At 47.6% G+C, this 23,221-nt stretch overlaps 1 protein-coding gene across 8 annotated transcripts in view; it reads right to left on the bottom strand.

Moving 5' to 3' along the window:
- Positions 1 to 793: 793 nt before the first annotated feature.
- nod1 (nucleotide-binding oligomerization domain containing 1) overlaps positions 794 to 23,221 on the bottom strand; it is an 88,214-nt gene continuing 65,786 nt past the window's right edge. For 2 of the 8 annotated variants that reach the window (XM_038796828.1, XM_038796827.1), the window contains exons 5-13: positions 21,544 to 21,627; positions 17,469 to 17,552; positions 15,153 to 15,236; positions 12,943 to 13,026; positions 10,423 to 10,506; positions 6,888 to 6,971; positions 5,722 to 5,805; positions 5,529 to 5,617; positions 794 to 1,464 (exon numbers count right to left, since the gene is read on the bottom strand). In XM_038796828.1, coding sequence (XP_038652756.1) covers positions 5,542 to 5,617; positions 5,722 to 5,805; positions 6,888 to 6,971; positions 10,423 to 10,506; positions 12,943 to 13,026; positions 15,153 to 15,236; positions 17,469 to 17,552; positions 21,544 to 21,627 — 664 coding nt within the window. In that variant the 3' untranslated portion in view covers positions 794 to 1,464; positions 5,529 to 5,541. Of the gene's footprint in view, positions 1,465 to 5,528; positions 5,618 to 5,721; positions 5,806 to 6,887; positions 6,972 to 10,422; positions 10,507 to 12,742; positions 13,027 to 15,152; positions 15,237 to 17,468; positions 17,553 to 21,543; positions 21,628 to 23,221 lie in introns of those variants that run through there. The other 6 variants (XM_038796829.1, XM_038796832.1, XM_038796831.1 and 3 more) reach the window with 6 other exon arrangements.

The following is a 23,221-nucleotide window of genomic DNA, read 5'->3' as shown; positions in this document are numbered from 1 at the left end:
AAAGAAAATCTTGTGTCACCTTGCCTTTTCAAGATTTGTAAGGCTTAAAGTCTTTTTAAAGTCCCCTCTTAGCAACTTTGAGTCTGCTGTCAGAAATTGGGCATCAATATTAGGGCCTGTCTACAGGGCCAGCTGAACAGTCTTTAGTTTGAAGGAATTCTGTGGTTTATCCAGGTTTGACTCCAGTCAGCGGAATTACCTGAACTTCAATTCCAGAGTGTGTAAAGGTCCCTACTACGCTCAAAGGCACATAAGCGAACTGTTCGGTCTGGATTGTAGACGTGCACCACTGCCTTTAATTGTATCTTTCTTGGGCTTGTGTGTTGTGTGACTGATGTACCTTTCTGGGGTGATTGTGTGAATGGATAATGTTTAAATCCACGAAGATCTGCTGCTGGTGACTTTTAAATTGACCACACAGTAATGGGAGGTGGGTGCTGATGGGAACACACGTCTGCCGTATCAAAATTAAAAACTGATTACAGACAGAAAGGTGTTTCACTCTATCTCTCCCCCGTCCGTACAATATGCACACTTTGTTTTTACAAACTTTAAGTCATTCCGTTCACATGAGCTAATTTTTATTATCCACCAGTATGTTTCATACCATAAATAACCATAAATAAGTACAAACATTTAGCTGCCCAATCTTATCCACCTTTCCTGCACCTTTCTCCTCTTTGCTTCCCCCTTCCCCTCCCCCCACACCTACAGTTCATCCTCTGATGTTAGTTTCCCTGCTGTTTGACCTTTCACATCTTTTGTCCTCTCTGGGGACTGCCATTAACACACTTTCCCCTTGGTATCTGTGGCCATTAGCACCCAGTTTCCCTGGGTGGCTATGACTCATCTTTCATTCTCACTCTACAGTATAAATATTTCCCACTTTCTGTCTGTTAGCTTTGACAAAGAGTCATCGGACTTGAAACGTTAGCCCTTTTCTCTCCCTACAGATGCTGCCAGTCTTGCTGAGATTTTCCAGCATTTCCCGTTCGAACTTGTTTGAATGACGGAAATTCCAGTTAGACACTGTGTCAGTATAAATTACGTTAACTGGTGGTGGAAGAGTAGAAATGATAGACGTCACGGTTATGCTCAGGCCTTGGCAATGAAATCTTGGGATTGGTGTCAGCAGCTACAATTGCTCATTTCCGATGAGTCACAAAGACACTTTCAGTACATCATGAAGGGCAAGTGGAAAATACCATGGTTTACATGCTGGGTTTTGCAGCAGGATTTCAGTTCCTTCAGATTGTCCCACTCACTGGAACCCACATAGAAAACGTTTGGCAGATTCTGTTTTGGTTTCCATAGGTAGGTAGTGTTACGACTGTTGAACGTTTTTCTGCTCCCCGACATACGATGGCTCCAGCTAATTGCACAGGAACTATCATTCAAATCAGAATCCGCTTATCTTTTGCAAACCTTTTGGCTTCTTCTGCAGTGATACAATTACCGTTCAAGCTAATCAGGAAAGAATTCAAACAGGTTAACGCCTGTCCCAGAGGTTCACAAAACAAAGTCTTAGGCTAGAATTTTCTGATACTCGGGCAGGGGCTTGCGCCCGAACCGGAAACACGTGAAATCATTCAAAAAGACATTGGGCGCCTGTCCCAAAGTTATCGTGCACTCGTGGAATATTTCAGTCAACGGAAGCGCACGAGAATCAGAAGTGCTCCCGCCCACAACCAAACAGGCAATTTAGCCCATTAAGGCTCCAAGTGAACATAACTTTACGTCGCCCTCCTGCTTTTACAGTTGCCGGATCGGCCGATTGGCTAGGTGGCCGTTATGTTTTAGCTTCAATCTCGACCCAGGGTGGGATGAACTGTCTGGGCTAAAATAAAATTTGAAAAGGTGTCTGGGGATTGAGGTCTGTGTTTGAATGTGCTGCCAAGACACTCTGCGCGTAGTTTTTCCATCTAATTTTTTTTTTTAAGTGGTCTGCAGCCCCCTGAGACAGCTCTGTGCCAGCTATTCCCCTGAGGGTGCGCCATCCCACACCCACTCTTTTCTCCACGCCCACCCGGCCAGCGGAAAATCACGTTCTGGGGCCGACATGTTTTGCGCCCGCTTCCAAGTCTGCCGTGCGAGTGCACAGGACAGATGAAAAAAATCAGGCCTTAGTGACTGCTAAGTGCCGGGTAACACATAACGCTTGTTTACAAGATTGTGTGAAAGAACAGAGATCTACATAAATTTTATTGAAAAGAAGCATTATTGGAATCTTCACGGTTTGGAAACCCCTTTGAGCTGTGATATGACTTATTATTTGATTAACAATCTGACAGACTGTAACGTGATTGATCCCCTATTTAGTAATTATAGGGTGGCTAGTCCTGCTGAGGAGAGGGTTTTATGGGCTCCCACAAACCATATGATGAGCAGATTGCAACCCAGAATTCAAAGCCAGTTCTCCAATCTCCATGGACGGGGACTGTCAGGAGCATCATTTCAAAACTTGCACCTTCTGACTCACAGGGACGACGGCTACCACTGAGATAGAGGAGACCGATTCTCTGGCTGCGTTGTACCTGCCGTAAATCCCGCTATGTCAGGAGAATTCTGCGAGAGGCCCAAAATGGGATTTGCGCTGAGTGCCAAACAGTTTCCAATGCTCCTGGGGCCTCCCTGCATAAACAATCTGGTTCACACCCTCATTGGGCATGAACCAGATGAGCATATTAAAATTCTCATTTAAATATGAAAGATTAGCTTTCAGCCGAATTCTCCCGGCTCCTGCAATTCACCTGCTGGCACAACGTGAAGCTGGCAAATCAATACTGGTCTCCACAAACGGAGACCAAACATGATGGCGAGGGAGGGGGGGGGGGGGGTGCTTGGAGGCCCACAGGGGCTAGTTTAGCACAGGGCTAAATCACTGGCTTTGAAAGCAGACCAAGGCAGGCCAGCAGCACGGTTCAATTCCGGTACCAGCCTCCCTGAACAGGCGCCGGAATGTGGCAACTAGGGGCTTTTCACAGTAACTTCATTTGAAAGCCTACTTGTGACAATAAGCGATTTTCATTTCATTTTTCATTTCAGTCCCAGGGTGCCGGGGCATGGCTTGGGCATGAAGGAGGCCTTTGGCAGCCCGATAGCTGGGTGCCCTTCACCTGGGGAAGGCTGGTACTGACTGGTACTGGGAGAGGGTCTTTGCCAACAATTGGGGGACGGTCTTTGCCGGTGAGAAGGAAGAGGGAGCCTGTAGTGTTTTCTGAGATCAGGATGCCCTGTCTCTAAAGATTTGGCCTTGCTGGCATCTTTGGGTGCTGCACAACTCAATTTTAGCGAAAATAACCCTTGGCTCCAAAAAAATGAAGTGCGGGAAGTTCACAACTGGGATTGTGCGGGAACAGCCGCACCAAGTTTTGCACCCAAAATTACACTTAGTCATTTTTAGGGAGCATTCTGCCCAAAGTTCCACTTGTGGGGCGGAATTCTCCGACCCCCCAGCAGGGTCGGAGAATCGCCCGGGGCCGGCGTAAATCCCGCCCCTGCCGTGGCCGGAATTCTCCCCCACCCGGGAATCGGCGGGAGCAGGAATCATGCCGCGCCGATCGGCGTGCCCCCCCGCGGCGATTCTCCGGCCCACGATGGGCCGAAGTCCCGCCGCTGAGAGGCCTATCCCGCCGACGTGGTTTCAACCACCTCTGGTGGCGGCGGGATTGGCGGCGCGAGCGGGCGGCCCTGGGGGGATCGGACCCGGGGGGGGGGGGGGGGGGGGGGTGCCCCCACGGTGGCTTGGCCCGCGATCTGGGCCCACCGATCGGCGGGCGGGCCAGTGCCATGGGGGCACTCTTTTTCTTCCGCCGCCACCATGGCCTCCACCATGGCGGAGGCGGAAGCGACCGCTGACGCACCGGCGCATGCGCGAACCGGCGAAGGCCTTTCGGCCAGCCCCGAAGCCGGCCGGCGGGCGTCAAAGGCCATTGGCGCCGGTTTTGGCGCCAGTCGGCGTGGCGCCAACCACTCCGGTGCGGGCCTAGCCCCTCAATGTGAGGGCTTGGCCCCTAAAGGTGCAGAGAATTCCGCACCTTTGGGGAGGCCCGACGCCGGAGCGGTTGGCGCCACTCCGCTACGCCGGGATCCCCCGCCCGCCGGGTAGGTGAGAATCCCGCCCCAGGTAAGTGATGATGACCCATTCATGCTGCAGAACTATTTCAAAGCACTGCTGGATTGCCTGAGGCTATCATCGGTGTTGTGTAGATACACCTCTAACATTACAGTGCAAACCACTAAACATCAGCACAACAATACAACAACTGGGAAAACGTGAATCTAAAGCTGAATTACCCACAACAAAGTCACAGCAGCAAGTACCCTAGCAACGTGGCTTCGGACAAATTAAAGGGTTTTTACCCAGAGGCCTCAATGGGGAAGATTTCTCTGAGCAGTGGGTGAGGAGGATGGGGTGACGGGGAGGGGGGGGGGGGGGGGGGGGGGGGGTGCAGGGGTGATTGGTTCTGCCCAGGAAACTCCAGCAATGTGAATTTCCCCAGATGCTTGGCACACCACAGTGTTGTCTTTTATTTCCCCATGAAGTTCCCTTCCCAGAAGTCAGCCTGACTGACCTGCTTTGCCCCCTGTTGGGCAGAGTAGAAGGCTGCAGGAGCAGGGAAAGGACCTGGCACAAAGCTAGCAGTTGTACAGGAGTTTGGAGTGTGGGAGAGAATGGGAATCTTTGGAGGCCCCAATCCTTGATGCCGGGGGTTTGGAACTCAGATGGGGAGGCTCCAATGGTGGGAGGTTGTGGCCGTTTGGTGGACGTGTAGAAGGTAGCTTATAATAATAATCTTTATTACTGTCACACGTAGGCCGACATTAACACTGCAATGAAGTTACTGGGAAAAGCTTGGTGGGCTGGAGGAAGCACTCCCAACTTCTCCTGGCCTACAAGCAGTGTTGTAAGGCAATTTTCTTTTCCCTAAAGTTGTTCTTGCATTTCTAGAGGGCCAAGTTTCCACAGGCCTTAAAAAAAACCCTGGCAAACGTGATTAAAACATCAAAGCTGAGGTGCCAGCCCCATTGCACCTCCTGTGAGAGGGTTAGCTGGCCTCACCCTGTCCTGTCCCTTCCACATCCAGAGGTGGGTTGATTGGGGACGGGTTCGGGATTTCAAAAATGTTTGCATCACAGCTGACACCCAGCTCCCCCGTTTCTGGTGGTTAAAGTTACCTCCTCCATCCCGAGGCCATTAACAACCAGTGGGTATCCCAGAAATGTTTTATTTTGTGAAAACAGTTTTACCTGAAAGCAGAATTGTTTCCAATCTCTCCGATGCGGATTGTCACACAGCTCGGAGAATCGCCATGGAAACGAGGACACAATATTTAAATATGAGTGATCCAGGAAGTGGATATTTTTGAAAAGGCAAATAATTATAGGGAGTTATGGGAAGAGAATTAAAAAATTAAGTTCATCCACTGCACATATCCTAACTAATTGGCTTATTTTGCCATCACTACCGTGTTTGTTGACCAACGTTGACCCCTGGTCCCACAATGCCTTGTTTTCAAAATTCTCACCCTTGTCTTCATGTCACTCAATGGCCTCTCTCCTCCCTATCTCTGTAACCGCCTCCAGTCCTGTGACCTCAGATAACCCTGTCCAACTCCTTCACCCAAAATTGGAGACAAAAGAGACAGCTCATTTTACTGAATGGCCTTCTTTGGCATTGTAAGATTTTATAATACTCCCAGGCACTAAGATTATTCTTACCAAATCTCTTCTATTGTTGCATTTTCTTTGAGTATCTCGAAGAAATACTTTGCTCCCACCTCTGTAATTTTGTTGTTAATGACCCTGTGATGAAACAAAGATATTTTAATATCAGTTCTGCATAACACTGTTTCATCATTTAATCAACATGTTAGGCGTTTCAATCCCATTTTGTTAAATGTGAGGCTTAAGTGACAGTAGTTGCATTGATTAATAAATTGCCCTCCTATCTGCATCACAAGTTCTTCCAGCCCCTGCAATATCGTCTGTCTCCGGCCCTGTTTGAATCAAGCTGTGACCGAGGCCCTCACCCAGGCTTTTGTTACCTCTAAACTTGACCATTCCAATGTTCTAAAATAAGTCAAAATACTGCAGATGCTAGAGCTCTGAAATAAACACGGAAAGTACTGGAAAAGTTCAGCAGCTCTGGCAGCATCTGTGAAGAGAGAGAGAGACAGAACCAACATCTCAAGTCCAATATGATTCTTCTTCACAGGAAGTCACATTGGATTCAAAACATTAACTCTGCTTCTCTCTCCACAGACTTTTCCCCAGCACTTTCTGTTTCTATTCAATGCTCTCCTGGCTGGCTCACCTTTCACTCTCCAAAAAATTAAGTTTATCCACTGACCATATCCTAACTCGCAATTGGCTTATTTGGCCATCACTCCTGTGTTGGTTGACCTACGCTGGCTGACCCCTGGTCCTACAATGCCTTATTTATAAAATTCTCACCCGTGTCTTCAAATCAGCCTATGGCCTCTCTCCTCCCTATCTTTGTAACCACCTCCAGTCTTGCAACCCTCAGAGAACCCTGTCCAACTTCGCACTGTTGTACAAGTCCCAATTCTTTCACCCAAAATTGGAGGTCATGCTTTCAACAAACTAGTTCCTGAGCTCTGATAGTCCTGGAATCTGTATGAATAAAAGTTGAATCCCCTGGGCACTGCTGTTAAGGATCCCCAGAGAGAAATCATAGCATCATTAAAAATTATGGTGCACGTGGTTTATCTTCGAATGCTTCCGTTTATTAGTCTTAAACATATTGGCGGTGAGAGAAAAAGGTTCTTTGAGTGGGTAGGGCAGATGGAGATGGGTGCAAAATCCAATCCTGACTAACAGAGACAAAGGAAATGTAATGTGTAAGAATGCAAGTAAACATTTACCATAAATGAAGTAGGCTTTTGTTGAACCTGAGCGCTTCAGCAAATAACTCTGCTGCTTCATCGTTCAACTGATTTTCTGTCAACCTAGTTTACAGAAGAAAACGTTAAAAAAAGACCAAAAAGCTTCTGAGCTTGATTGCTGCTCAAACATAGTGAACACAAGTTGGAAGCAAAACAGTTGAAACCTTTAACAAAAACACAGAGAAAAGGTGGAAACACAACTGGGCAGTTGGAATAGGGTTGCTCGTTTTCTCTGTCTTTGTAACAGTAACCACGGAAGTGCTGTCTTTACTTCGTAGGGTGTAACCATTCCATGACTTGATCAGTCTGCGTGTGAGTAACTTACTGTCATTAGCCCTAAACTTGCTACTTTCAACCCTTGTTCTACTGGCAGTGTCAGCCAGCTGTGCACCCGTATTAGCAATCACACCACTGAATATGGGGTTGTGGGTTTAAACCCCACTACACAGTCTGAGCATATCTTCCAGGCTGACATTAGAGTGCTGTACCAAGGGTTTACTTTAACTCAGTTGGCTGGACAGCTGATTTGTGATACAGAGCGAGGCCAACAGAGCGTGGGTTCAATTCCCGTACCGGCTGTTTGGTCATGAAGGTACTGCCTTTTCAACCTTATCCCTCGCCTGAGGTGTGGTGATTCTGAGGTTACATCACCACCAGTCAGCTTTCCCCTTTAAAGGAGAAAACAGCCTATGATCATCTGGGAGTATGGTGACTTTACTACATTGTTGGACATACTGGGCAGCATTTTCCGGTTGCCCTTCAGTGTTCTTCCGGTGTCGGAGGCGGCTCGCCATTGGCTGCCAGCGGGATCTCCTGGTCCCATTGTGTCTGTGATGTTTTGGCTGACTTGCCCATCCTGTATTGGGGAACTCAGAGGGGGGGGGGGGGGGGGGGGGGGGGGGGTGCCTTGGGTGGGACCAGGAGATCCCACTGTCAGGAAGAGCCAGGAAATTCTGCCCAGCAGTTTTTCAGATGAAATGTTAAACCAAGTCATATCATAGAATAATAGAATCCCTACAGTGCAGAAGGAAGCTATTTGGACCATTGAGTCTGCACCGACGGTATGAAACAGCACCCTAGCGAGGCCCACTCTCCCGCCCTATCCCTGTATCATCTGCTCATCAAATCATGAATGTTTGTGGAACTTGCTCTGCATAAATTGGCTTTTTACATCACAACAGTGATTACACTTCAAAGTAAGAAGTCTTGCAACACCAGGTTAAAGTCCAACAGGTCTGTTTCGAATCATTAGCTTTCGGAGCACTGTTCCTTCCTCAGGTGAATGAAGAGGTGGGTTCCAGAAACATATATACAAGGTCAAAGATGCAATATGATACTTTGAATGTGATTCTTTGCAGGTAATTAAGTCTACAGGTCCAGACGGAGCAACTGGAGAGAGGGATAATCACAGGTTAAAGAGGTGTGAATTGTCTCAAGCCAGGACTCTTGGTAGGATTTCACAAGTCCAGGCCAGATGGTGGGGGGTGAATGTAATGCGACATGAATCCAAGGTTCCGGTTGAGGCCATACTCATGTGTGCGAAACTTGGCTATAGGTTTCTGCTCGGCGATTCTGCGTTGTCGCACGTCCTGAAGGCTGCCTTGGAGAACGCTTACCCGGAGGCTGAATGCCCATGACTGCTGAAGTGTTCCCCGACTGGAAGGGAACATTCCTGCCTGGTGATTGTCGCGCAATGTCCGTTCATCCGTTGTCACAGCGTCTGCATGGTCTCGCCAATGTACCACGCTTCGAGACTTCCTTTCCTGTAGCGTATGAGGTAGACAGCGTTGGCCGAGTCGCATGAGTATGTCCCATGTACCCGGTGGGTGGTGTTCTCAAGTGTAATGGTGGTACCCATGTTGATGATCTGGCACGTCTTGCATTGATTGCCACGGCCGAATTGTGTGGTGTCGTGGTCGCTGTTCTGAAGGCTAGGTAGTCTGCTGCAAACAATGGTTTGTTTGAGGTTGCACGGTTGTTTAAAGGCAAGTAATGGGGATGTGGGAATGACCTTGGCAAGATGTTCGTCTTCATCGATGACACGTTGAAGGCTGCAAAGAAGATGCCGTAGTTTCTCCGCTCCAGGGAAGTACTAGACAACGAAGGGTACTCTGTCGGTTGTGTACTGTGTTTGCCTTCTGAGGAGGTCGGTGTCGATTGATAAGTCGAGTGCCATATCCCGTTCGTACGAGGGCATCTTTCAGCATTTGTAGATGTCTGTTATGCTCATCCTCATCTGAGCAGATCTTGTGTATACGGAGGGCTTGTCCATAGGGGATGGCTTCTTTAATGTGTTTAGGGTGGAAGCTGGAGAAATGGAGCATCGTGAGGTTGTCCGTGGGTTTGCGGTAAAGCGAAGTGCTGAGGTGACCGTCCTTGATGGAGATGAGTGTGTCAAGAATGCAACCTATTTTGGAGTAGTCCATGGTGAGTCTGATGGTGGGATGGAACTTATTGATGCCATTGTGTAGTCGTTTCAGTGATGTTTCAGTGATTCTTCACCTAGGGTCTAAAGGACAAAAATGTCATCGATGTATCTGGTGTATAACGTTGGTTGAAGGTCCTGTGCAGTGAGGAGGTCTTGTTCAAACTTGCGCATGAAGATGTTGGCATATTGAGGTGTGGATTTGGTCCCCATGGTCGTTACCTGTGTCTGGATGAAGAATGTGTTGTCAAAGGTGAAGACGTTGTGATCCAGAATAAAGCGGATGAGTTACAGAATTGCGTCTGGAGATTGGCAGTTGTCGGTGTTGAGTACTGAGGCAGTTGCAGCAATGCCGTCGTCATGGGGGATGCTGGTGTAGAGTGCCGAGACATCCATTGTGACGAGGAATGTTCCTGGTTCAACTGGTCCATGGGTGCTGAGCTTCTGTCAGAGGTCCTTCGTATCGCGACAGAAGCTGGGCTTTCCTTGAACGATGGGTTTCAAGATGCCCTCGATGTAGCCAGAGAGGTTCTCACACAGGGTCCCATTGCCTGAAACAATAGGACGGCCTGGTGTGTTGGCCGTGTCTATTTTCAGGAGGCACTGGAGATCTCCAACGCAGGGAGTACGTGGGATGAGAGCACGTAGGGTGCTCTGAAGGTCTGGATCCAAGGTCTTCAAAGCAATGCTTTCGCTTTTTATTTGTTGTGCATTTCAGGGATGGACAGTGAATGCTGACTTAGCCAACAAAGCCCACATCTCTTGAAGGAATAAAAAAAATTAAGTGTGCAAAATCTTAAAATCTTTTGCATGGCCTTTCAGGCATGTTAACTTCAAAGAGTCAGCTTCCACGGGAACCTACATGTTGCTGCATGACTACGTTGCTTAGAGTGGAAAATTGCCTCAAAGGCTAATTCATCTGCTCCAAAGCATTTTGGAATTTCCTGAGATGGTGAAATGTCCTACATAAATATAAATTATTTTCTTATTTAGAGGAGTTATGGAGATTGATCAGGATGTTTGGGGACAGACAGAAACCCACTGTTCTCCAGATAAAGCTGGATATGTTGAAGCTGAAGTTGTTCTTACCAAAATATCTCCAGGGATCTGTTGTCTTTCAGTGCTACCGCCAAACTTTTTCCACCCTCTGCGGAAATGCCATTTGCTGCCAGGCTGGATAGGGGACACCGATACCATTAATACACATTAAAGAAATTCAATGACAGTTTGAAGAATCTTATTAGACAGTAAAGGCATGGACCATTCCCATCCCACCTTCATCCCAGGCTTACAAGGTGCAGTTTCCACGCTGTGTCTTCAGCTGTCCAGGCCCTAAACTCTGGAATTTCCTCTGTGAATCTCTATGTCCCTTGTTCAAGGGTTCAAATCCCACATTCCTCTTTTAAACAAAGGGAGGCTTGCATTTATATAGGCGCCGCTCTTCACAGCTGATGAAGTTGTTTCGAAGGAAATCCCTCCCGATATCTCTTCGCCTCTCTACCTTGCTTTCCTCCTTCAGTACACTCTTTATAACCTCTCTGAGCAAGCTTTTAGGTCATCTGACCCAATATTTCCTCAGGTGGCTCAGGATCATATTTTCAGAGAATTTCATAGAATCCTTATTGTGCAGAAGGAGGCTATTTGGTCATCGAGTCTGCACCTACCACCCAAGTACTCCACCCAAGCTCATTACCCCACCCTATGCCCGCAACCCCACCAAACCTCCATATCGCTGGACACTAAGGGGCAATTTTAGCATGGCCAATCCACCTAACATGTACATTTTTGGACTGTGGGAGGAAACCCACGCAGACATGGGGAGAACATGCAAATTCCATGTCATCCAACGCCGTAATTGAACCTGGATCCCTGGTGCTATGAAACAGCAATGTTAACCACTGTGCCACTTTTGTTTTATAACGCTTCTGTGAAGCACCTTGGGATGTTTTGTTATGTTAAAGGAAATATATAAATGTAAATTGTTGTTGAGGGGCAATGAAAGAAACATGGGAACAGAAATAGGCCATTTAGTCCCTTGTGGCCTGTCTTTGTGCCATATCCCCAAATACATTTGGTTAACAAAAATCTATCAACCGTGTGAGTCCGGGTATCATCTTGATTAATCCACACTGTGAGCCATCCAAAGTCACGAAAGGTGTTTTTCCTCAGGTATGGTACCCAGATTGCTCAAAGTACTCCAGGTATGGTCTTGTATAACTCGAGAATAACTTTTGTCTATTTTAGTTCTTTAGATAAAATGGACAGCATTCCATTATACATTCCGATTATTTTCTGTGAGTGTTCATGACATTCTAATGTTGTATATTCTCTTTAGACAGTCACTTTTGCTAGCTTTTCACCAATTAGAATGTGCCCTGTTCTTTCCATTCAAGGGCCAAAATTGATGACTTCACATTTTCCTGCTCTGTAATCCATTCGCCACAGTTTTGTCCATTCACTTAATCACTTTGTAATTTATGCCTTCATTTACATGCTTTACAGTGCTGCTCATCTTTATGCCATCATCATTTAAAGCGTTAACCAACAGAGTGAATAAGCGGGATTTTCCGGCCCTTCCCTCCGGCAGTCCTGCCAAAGGCATTCCCACCCCCTAAAGCGGCGGGTTTCCTGGCGGCCGAATGGGCAAGTTGCGCAAAACGCCACAGACATCGGCTGGAACAGAAGATTCCGCCACTGGCCAATGGAAAGCCACTTCCGCCGCTGGAAAACATGCCGGGAGGGGGATTCCCACCCACTGGCTGTCGTCCCAACACAGATCCTGACAAGACATCCTATCAGTTCTTCCTACTTTCAACTTCCTCACCAGGTCAATATTAATAACCTTCAGTTATTATTACCAACCCATTGCGCATCCTGACTCTCTGATCAGCTGAAAAACTTCCAACTCTTCACTCACTCCATCCTTGATTATTGACTCTAGTGATTTTGTGACAACAGATGTAATGCTAACTGGTCTATAATTCCTGGTTTCCCCCTGTCGTTTTTTTGTTTTCCGACTGCAATGTGACATGCACAATTTCCAATCAAAAAGAGTGATTGCCAATCAAGACAACTGTGGAAGATTATATTTAGGGCATCTTCAATGTTCTCTCCGTCTTCCTTTAATAAGCTAGGATGGAAATCGTCTGGTCCTGGGGACATGTCACCCTTCAGTGCCATTATTTTCTTCATCGCTGTTATTTTGCTTATGAAAATGTTGGGGAGTCCCGTCTCTGATTCAATATCAGTTTCTTTGGGAGGTCCGTCCCTTTTGCTCCTCCCCTTTTTTAAAACCCATTTCAATCTGTTTTGTTATATTTTTTATTCTTCATATCGTTCCCATTTGCTAGTATTTGTGCTCGTTTTGCAACTTGTTATGCTTTTTCTTTATTTTTGTGTTGTTCCTTACCTTTCTAGTCATCTGTGGCTTTTTTCTTGCCAAATGAGAACTCTTGCATGCTCTCAAACCAAGACCATTGGATAGACTGGGCGCTCAACCGCATTGTATCATCATTGGAGCAAGGTTAAGGTTCTCAGGGATGAACTATTTTGGTCAAGCAGACATTCAATTGGTTTGTGTCATCCAAATGCTGCGTGCAATGTGATTACCTGAGCTCTCTTATTGAAGGATGGTTTCTTATAGCTTCAGCAAAGGCGACAGCGCCTGCGTCTCCGATCTGATTCCCCCACATCCTGCAATTCAATTCAAAATTTTCTCAGATTGTTAATCGGTATTCAACAACAATGTTGGCCGGGATTCCCCGGCTGTTCGCTGGTGGCGGGATTTTCCGGTTCCGCCAGCAGCACTCCCCCGCCTGTGGGTTTCCCTGCGTCGTGGGGGTCTTCAATGGGAATTCCCTGGCTGGAAGGCCAGACATCCCACCCATTATATATATATTATATATAATGTGCGAGAACAAAGTGACCGTTTTATCATCAATGAATTTGCTACTTTTGAGTAACAGAATCGTTATGTTACAAGAAGTTTCAAATCTCCAGGCCAAATAGTTTTCTATAATGTGGACTCGCTGTAGAGAAATCTCCATAATTAAACTAGAATAATAGATGCAGCCACACATCACTAACTGCTAGTGATCAGATCTCAGTGACACAGTGGGGATTGACAATTGTGAATCTGCAAAGCAAGATTTCTTTTTTTAAAATCGACGCATGTTCCTTCCCCTGTCTATCACCTCCTTCTGCCAAGGACCATCCTCTAATGAAGGGGAAGGGTTAGTGAGAAGCTCCTAAACAATTGCAATGCTACTCGATGGCTGATTTCGCTTGATGCCTTCCCACATTGGTACCGCTGAAATAAAAACAGCAAGAGCTGGGAAAACTCAGCAGGTCATGTACCAGCATTGCTGAAACTGGAAGCTTATTGTCAGTGCAAGTCATTTTGAGATGTAGGGGTGAATCCTCCATCTCCCCAGCCGCGTGTTCCTCGGTGGGAAGCCGTCACAGGCAGTGGGGATTTCCCATTTGTCAACGTCACGCCACTGGGAAACCCTCGGGTGGGGGTGCTCTGCTGGCCGAACAGAGACACCCACTGGCGGGGAATTCCTCCAAAGCTGGTCCCTAAGACTCACTCTGTGCCGACAAGTCTGTTTCTACTCTCCAAAATAAAAAAATAAGGAACACAATGTCCTGACAAGCAGGCTGTTTCAACTTGAGTCCTCGGCTTAAAGGCAAATTCTGAATGTGGGTCTACAGACAAAAAAATAATAAAAGAAAAGAAAATGGGAACCAATGTTATAAAGCAGACCAAGGCAGGCCAGCAGCACGGTTCAATTCCCGTACCAGCCTCCCCGGACAGGCGCCGGAATGTGGCGACTAGGGGCTTTTCACAGTAACTTCATTGAAGCCTACTCGTGACAATAAGCGATTTTCATTTCATTTCATTTCATTAAAGCATGGCCAGGATTCTCCCTTTTGGGGACTGAGTCCCCATGCCCGCCGGAAAACGGGCAAGAATCACTCCTGACTTTTTCATCGAAAGTCTGGGGTGATTCTCCGTTTTCCAGGGGGCTAGCAGGGCCCCGGGGTGCTTTCCGCAGCTCTGGCTGTTGGTGGGGCCCTGCTGTCCAGACCGTGCAGCCGCGCATGTGCACGGCGGCCGCAAGCGGGTCCGTGCATGCGCGTGGCAGCCCCACTTCAGCGCAACACAGCAGGCCTGCGCGGAGCAAGGTAGGTCCCCCACAGATCGCGATGGCCCGCTGATTGGTGGCCCCCGATCACGGGCCTGGACACCGCTGAGGCTGCCCCCGGAGTCAGATTACCCCCACCCCCCCACCAGGACCGCCACCACGGCCACGGGTCCGAGCTCCTGCCGGGTGGTACCAGATGTAAACCACGCCGGTGGGAGTTCAGCCAGTCGCCCGCGGAGAATCGCCACGGGGGCCTATTTCAGCGGCCCCCGACCAGTGCCACGGCGACTGCGTGGGCGTGATTGGTGCCGATTCTCTGGTCGCCGGAGAATTGGTGGTCCGGCGTCGGAGCGGCATGGCAGGAATTTCCCGCACCCCCGGCGCAGGATCGGAAAATCCCGGCCTAGTGTTTGCTTTTCAGAGAAGAAATGTTAAATTGGTCAGGGACCCTGTTCAGAGTCATACTTCATCTACATCAAGCTGTAAGGGTATTAAAATGACAGTGCAGTTGTACTGTACTTTACTGCAAATGACTGGTTAGGTCTCAACTTGAGTACTGTTGCTTTCTGAGCAGTACACTTAGGAAAGATATCAAGGTTTAGAGAGAGGTTGCAAAGGAAATCTTGTTATCTTATGAACACCAAGAGCATTAAAACCATATTGCATACTCACCCTACATCTCTGATGACTTTGCTTTTCTGAATTGCCTGCGCTATTAATTTCCCTCCTTCGCTTGTAAGTTTGTTGAGTCCAATTCTGCAATTTCGGGTTGATTTAAAAAGCTTTAATTGTACGCATTTATAAAATATACTGCTTCAGCCCCAAATATTAAGGTTCACTTCTTTTCTTTCATGGACTCTTTGGTGCTCAAAAATAGTGGGCGGAATTCCCCCCTCGCCGGGTGGGAGAATCGGCGGGGCCCCTGGCACCCGCACGCGATTCTCCCACCCCCCCCCCCCCCCGCAAACCAGCGTGGCGAGAATCACGGCTGGCTGCTCGGAGAATCGCCGCTCACCGTTTGCAAAAGGCGAGCGGTGATTCTCCGGCCCGGATGGGCCAAGCGGCCGCCCCAACACGACAGGTTCCCGCCGGCGCCGTCCACACCTGGTCGCTGCCGGCGGGAGCTGCGTGGGAATGCTGGGGGGGGGGGGGCGGCCTGTGGGGGGGGGTTCCTGCACCGCGGGGGCCTCCGATGTGGTCTGGGCTGCGATCGGTGCCCACCAATTGGCGGGCGGGCCTCTCTGAGGGAGGACCTCCTTTCCTCCGCTGCCGTGCAAGATCCATCCGCCATCTTCTGGCGGGCTGGACTCGGGGAGGATGGCAACCACGCATGCGTGGGTGACGTAATTTACACGGTGCCGGCTGCGTAATTTACGTGGCGCCAAGGCCCAGCGCGCATAAATGACGCGACGCCGCTCCTAACCCCCCGGGGGCAGGAGAATAGGGGCTAGGAGCGGGCTCCGACGCCAGAGTGAAACACTCCGGTTTTCACTCCGGCGTCGGCACTTAGTGTGTCCCAACAGCAGAGAGTTTAAAGAGGACTGGTCTCGATGGTCGAAGAAATTGGGAACTCACTTTTGCAAACAGCAATTAATTCTAGATCAACTGGTAATTTCAAGAATGTGGTTGATAGATTTTTACTAAACAAAGGTGTTAAGGACAAATGCTGATTCGTGGGACTTGATATTTAGCCCAGGCTGGGGTCGCTATCAGAGGTGGGTGAATGCTAAAAATACAGCTGCAGCCCTACATGTCAGCTTCCTGGCTCCCTGCAGCCCCCAGACGGGGGAGCGGCGACAGGTCTGCCCATCCGAATGCAGCAGGTGGCTGATAATACTTGTTAATGGCCTCTTAAGGCCAATTAAAGAAGGTCAAGTGGGATTTTCCAATCGGCCTCCAGGTCCCCACGGGCAACCGGGCCCAGTTTATCTGCCTAGAGGTGGCCTCGCAGCAGCTACTGGTTACATTATAGGGCTTCTTTAGAAAGATTACTCTTTTTCCAAGTTCTGCCACTTCAACTATCCCTAATCCACTAGCCCCTGTATTGAGAGGTTTGGATTTCATAGGCCTTGAAATGATCAAAGAATTGCATAAATGGCCATACTGATCTCCGGCCTATGTTGAGTTATCATTGTCACTGAGTGAAAAAAGTATTTGGCTTTTGCAATCTTTCGTCAAAAAACTGTTTTCCTAGGATAGAATGACAGGGGAGGCTTTCGATCTCCCACTGTAATTTCAGCTGAAACCCCAGAGAAAAGTCATAACTGCTGTGCCTGACCTGGAAGCACGTGAAATCACATGAGAAGATCTCGGGTGTGCATCCCGATGTCATTGTGCATTCACGTGATATTTCGGTTGGCACAAGCGTTGGAAGCATGCCCGCCGACAATCAAGCTGGCAAATTAGCCCATTAAGCAATCAATTTTTATGCAGTCTCTCTGCCTTTTACGGTCGACGTGTAGGCCGATTGGCCAGGCAGCCTTTACGTTTAAGCTGCTACTTCGATCCAGGGTGGGATGAACTGTCAGGGATTAAATAAAATTTTAAAAGGTGTCTGGGGACTGAGGTTTGTGTATACATGAGTCGCCTGGACACTCTTTGCATTGTTTTTCCATCACTATTTACATTTTACGTGTCTGCAGCTCCCTAGGAGAGCACATTGAAAGCATCAGCCCACCATCTTCCCTTTTCTGTGCTTCTGCCCATGTTACCCCTCCCCGCCAAACAGCACTGAATCTTTCACAGCAGCCATTTTACGCTGGATTCCTGTTAATTATCTAACCAGCATGAAATCATGTTCTGGGCCCGAACATGGCTAGAAGCATGTCTCACACCCGCTTCTGGGCCCACCAAGTGCGCGCACCTGACGAGCAAAATATTTAGGCTGTTTCTGTAGTTTCAGCCAGTCATTGGTAGACTTCAATATTACCATTGGCATTAAATACAGTACAAGTCATTTGGATAAACTGTCAACATATTATTTCTTACTTTAACGTTCGAAGACAGGGGCATTCTTCAACAATTTGGGCAATTGACTGGGCACCAACATCAGTGATCTGATTCCTGTACAGGCTGGAAAAATAACACACGTTCTTTAAGAATGGTGACTCATCAGTAAGGTGACACCCATATATTGAATATTAATTGCTATGGCATCCATAGATTTCCTACAGTGTAGAAGGAGGCGATTCAGCCCATCGAGTCTGCACCAACCCTCTGACAGAACACCCCAGCTATCCCTGTAACACAGACCTATCCCCGTAACCTTATCTAACCTTAAGACACAAAATGGCAATTTTACATGGCCAATCCACCTAACCTGCACATCTTTGGACTGTGGGAGGAAGCCGGAGCACCCGGAGGAAATCCACGCAGACACGGGGAGAAACTCCACACAGTCATCCAAGGTCGAAATCGAACCTGGGCCCCTGCCGCTGTGAGGCAGCAGTGCTAACCCCTGTGCCACCCCTGTTTATGTATCTTTCCACCCTGGCATCATCATTCACTGTCTCCTGAAGCTTGTGAACAAATAATGTGATGGAATATAATCAGAAAATAAGCAACTGGCCCTTTTCTGTTGGCATATACATTGGCTTCATTTCATAGAATCATAGAATGATACCGCAAAGAAGGAGGCTATTCTGCACAATGTTGGCTCTCTGTAAGAGCAACAGCTAGTCCCATTCCCCAACTAACTCCTCTCTTCCATCCTTTCCCTGTAGACCTGCAATTTTCCTTCCCTTCAGGTGCTGATCCAATTCCCTTTAGAATCCCATAATTGTACCTGCCTCCACACCTCCAGGTTGTAAATTCTAGATCCTATCCTTTTGCTCCTTAGAAACGTTTCCCCTCATGTTGCTGCTGGTTCTTCTGCCAACCACCTTAAATGGGTGTCCTCTGGCTCTTGATCCTTTGCCAATGGAGATGGTCTCTATCTGCTCTGTTTGGATACCTTGTGGTTCGGAACACTCCTCTCAACCTGATCCATTCTCATAAATCTTTCCTGCAACTTCTTTAAGGCCTTCACAGCCATCCTAAAGTTCCCAGAATTCCAGTTGAAACTCAAACAAAGTCTTATAAAGATACAAGTTCCTGGCTCTTGTACTCTTAAGGGTGGGATTTTCCGCATAACCCACCGCATGTTTTGTGGCGGAGGCCCGCCACGGGTGCCCTGTCGGCGAGACCACAAGTTCCCACCGGCGTGAACAACCAAAAGGTTTCTATTTGCATAGCCTGAGATCCTGTGTGCTGCAGTACAGGCTTCTTACCACCAGGGTCTGACAGTGAGCTGGAAAATCGGAACAGGAGAGGGCCGTGGTATTTTTAAAGGGATAGACTGCCAGACCACAAAGGTGCAAATAAACAGATTTATTGGGATGCTATTTGCTCACAGGCTGCTAGACTAGACTGACAATTAGCCTGCCCAAACTGCTGATGACATCATCAACACATCAAACCAGGGGCTGGTTTAGCTCACAAGGCTAAATCGCTGGCTTTTAAAGCAGACCAAGCAGGCCAGCAGCACAGTTCGATTCCCGTACCAGCCTCCCCGGACAGGCGCCGGAATGTGGCGACTAGGGGCTTTTCACAGTAACTTCATTGAAGCCTACTTGTGACAATAAGTGATTTTCATTTCATTTCATTAAAGTGACCTTGTTCCAACTAGGAACAGACATGAAAGCACAGCACTTTCCTCCCCCTTTACGTTACAGGTTGCTGCAATGAAACACAATATAACGTTAACAATCAAAATTTACAACATAAACAGTAGCAGCCGTGTACACCACCTACAAGATGCACTGCAGTAACTCACCAAGGTTCCTTAGTCAGCACCTTCCAAACCCACAACCACTACCATCTAGAAAGACAAGGGCAGCAGATACCTGGGAACCCCACCACCTGGAGGTTCCAATCCAAGTCACGCACCACCCTGATTTGGAAGTATATCGGCCGTTCCTTTGCTGTTGCTGGGGCAAAATCCTGCAACTCTGTCCTTAACAGCACAATGGGTGTACCTACACATCAGGGACTGCAGCGATTCAAGAAGGCAGCTCACCGACACCTTCTGAAGGGCAACTAGGGATGGGCAATAAATGCTGGCCTAATTTGCCATATTTTTGGCCTCTCAGATGGGTGTAAAAAAGAACCTGTGGTGTGCGATTTCAAAGAAGAGGAGGGGACACAAAGAAAAGCAGGTTAGATGCATTGGCCATGCTAAATTGCCCCTTAATGTCCAAAGATGTGTAGGCTAGATGGATTGGTCATGATCAATGGTTACGGAGATAGGGCGGGATAATAGGCCAAGGAAGAGTGTCGTTTCGGAGGATCAGTGCAGACTCAATGGGCCAAATGGCCTCCTTCTGCACTGTAGGGATTCTATGGATCTATGGAGTTCCCCACCCAGTGTCCAAGCCAACATTTATCTCCCAACCAACATCACTAAAACAAATTAATCGATGACTTATTTCATTGGTGTTTTTGAGACCTTACAATGTTTGGTAGCCATGCTTCCTCCGTCACAACAGTGACTATGCTTGAAAAGTACTCCATTGCCCATACAGCATTTTGGGGCTGTTTTATGGTTAAAGCAGTCATTGTGAATTTAATGAGTTCAGCCATGCTATCTGTTTCTCCTAGGAAAAGATCAGTTTGAACCAGTATTCCTCATATTTCCCCGTTTTACTGGTTTTCCATTTTGAAGTATACAGGGCCAGTTCAGACCAGTATTCCTATTTCCCTGTTTTACTGCTTTTTCCTTCTAGGAACGCATCATCTCATCATTTGTTGAAGGAAAAGAAATTTGCTACTTTTGACAATACTCTACTGACAAAAGGCTGTTTCCCAGACTGGGACAGAAAAGTGTTAAAATAGGCTTTTGATTGTGTGTTACAAGGTGACAATCAAAATTCAGAAATCAAAACCAATAGAAATAATTCATACCGAGCTCAACAGCAGCAGTTCATAGAATGAACCGCACAGCTTTAATTCAATGGAATTCTGTGATGGGAAAAAATAAATTTAGAAAACCTATTGGCCTGACTCTCTGCTCAAGTACTCAGTGATCATCATCATTTACTAATTCTTTGAAGTGAAAGCTGGATCTGTTCCTGCCTATAGGGCAGAGATTTCATACAAGAGTTATAGAATCACAGAATCCCTACAGTGCAAAAGGAGGCCATTTGGCCCATCGACCCATGATCTGCACCAACCCGTCGAAAGACCACCTTTCATAGGCCCAACCCCCCACGCTATCCCTGTAACCCCACCTAACCTTTGGACACTTAGAGACAATTTAGCATGGTCAATCTACCTAACCTGCATTTCTTTGACTGTAGGAGGAAACCAGAGCACCCGGAGGCACAGGGAGAATGCAAGTCGGAATCGAACCCAAGGTCCCTGGTGCTGTGAGGCAGCAGTGCTAACCAATGTGCCACAGTACTACTTCTGTGAAATGTTATTTGGGGTCAGACTGACCTTTTGGAATGGCTCCAATCATCCAAGTGAGTCAAAAAGGAATTTCTCAAATTTCACCTCACTTCATCATCCACTGTCCTTTTCCAGAAGTGATTAGAGAGACCAGACAATATTTTCATGCATTCATTTGTTTGTATTACAATATCTTGGGGGGGGGGGCAGGGGTGGCTGCAGCGAGAGAGGAGCAGAAACAGACAGCCACTAATGCCCATTGTACAAATGTACAGTGATTTCCTTCATACCTAATGTGTCAGATGATTTAATCAACCTAGTCTGCATTTCCTCAGGGCTTGGGGGACCAGCAGGATATACAACAGTCCAAGAGCTCTGTTATTGTGTTATTGGGCTGGACCCAGAGCAGTTGAGTTTTGCCCAGAAGACCTACAGCACCCATTCCCTCCGCTCACCCACAGATGACCTTACCCTGACCCACAACTACTCCAGCTTGGTCATGGCCAGAGGCCCAGCAGCTGAAATGCACCCAGCCAAATCCACGGCTGCTTAGAGACCCCAAAAGTCTTCAGAGCCAGCAGCCGTAATTCACACTATGATTATACATAATGTGCAAAAATACTTCCTCAACACTTACCCAAGGATTTTAATGATTTTGTACTTTGTGAGTTCTTCTGCCAGTACCTTGGCTCCATCGTCTGTTACCTGATTTACACTCAATCTGAGTTTAAAGAGAAAGGGCACATTAGAGTGTTCAAGAGTAAGGACACATCATACACAAAAGACAAATGAATTTACTATGATTAATCAATAACTAGCCAGGTGTGAAGATCAGGTGAGGGGTTATTTTGACAGATGGATAAAGATGTGAAGCATCCGTCAGGCTAAGAGCCATGTGAATAGTATATTTCTGGATATGATCACACCGCAGCTTAAAGGTGCAAAGGCAGAGAGGAAATGGGTGGCCACCAGGCAGTCAGGGAGGACAAGACAGGTAGTGCAGGAATCCACCGAGCGCATCTTGCTCTCCAGCCAGTGTTCAGTCCTGAATACTAACTAGCCTCCGGGTGCTCCGGTTACCTCTCACATTCCAAAGATGTGCGGGTTAGGTGGATTGGCCATGCTAAATTGCCCGTAGTGTCCTAAAAAGTAAGGTTAAGGGTGGGGGGGGGGGGGGGGGGGGGGGGGGGTTGTTGGGTTACGGGTATAGGGTGGATACGTGGGTTTGGCTCGGCACAACATCGAGGGCCGAAGGGCCTGTTCTGTGCTGTACTGTTCTATGTTCTATGAGGATGATGTTTCCTCTGGGGAGTACAGCCAGAGCCAAGCGTGGGGCACCACAGGTAGCTCCTCTACACACGGGCAGGACGAAGATTGGAAAAGCGTTTGAGATAGGGCGTTTCACAATTAGAGGGACAGATAGGCGATTCTGCATATGCAGAGGGAATCAGGAAGTTACGTTGCCTCCTCGGTGTGACGGTCAAGGATGTTGCTGAGTGGATGAAGGGCACTTTGAGATGAAGAGTGAAGAGCTAAGGTCATAGTTTATATCGCTACCAACAGCATAAGTAGAAAGAGGGATGATATCCTTGCAGGCAGATTTTAGGGAGGGATGAAGAACACTAGCAAGTAGGAAATCAAAGCTAATAAATCTCCAGTTTACTGCTAGTATAGAAATAGAAGGAAAGAGCAGGTGAATGTGTGGCTGGGGCTCTGGTGAAAAAGGGAGGGCTGTAGATTCCTGGGACATTGGGAACAGTTCTGTGGCAGGAGGGACCAATACAGGCTGTTCCGATTGTACTTCAACAAAGTCTCAAGAAAGTCTTTGTGAGGCAGTTTGCTAGTGCTGTTGAAGAGGGTTTAAACTGAGTATGTGGGAAACTGGATGTAGTAACAGGAAAGAGAAACCAGGTGCACTAAGGATTGGGAGAGATGGATTACAATAGAGGAAGAAATAGTAAGGCATTAGGCAGGGTCAGAGTAAAAGAGCATGCAATTAGGTTTACTGTGCATGTATGTAAACTCATAAAGTCTGGTAAATAAGGTGTAAATAACCACCTGGTAATATAAACAGAGGCCTCTCTCAAAAAAAGCATGATGTGGAGATGCCGGCGTTGGACTGGGGTGAGCACAGTAAGAAGTCTTACAACACCAGGTTAAAGTCCAACAGGTTTGTTTCAAACACGAGCTTTCGGAGCACGGCTCCTTCACCTGAAGAAGGAGCCGTGCTCCGAAAGCTCGTGTTTGAAACAAACCTGTTGGACTTTAACCTGGTGTTGTAAGACTTCTTACTGTGCTCAAAAAAAGCAGGAATG

The sequence above is a fragment of the Scyliorhinus canicula genome, chromosome 5 (genome assembly GCF_902713615.1).
Source record: "Scyliorhinus canicula chromosome 5, sScyCan1.1, whole genome shotgun sequence".
NCBI lineage: Eukaryota > Metazoa > Chordata > Chondrichthyes > Carcharhiniformes > Scyliorhinidae > Scyliorhinus > Scyliorhinus canicula.
The sequence above is the reverse complement of the archived record's forward strand: the minus strand, read 5'-3'. Positions and strand labels throughout refer to the sequence as shown.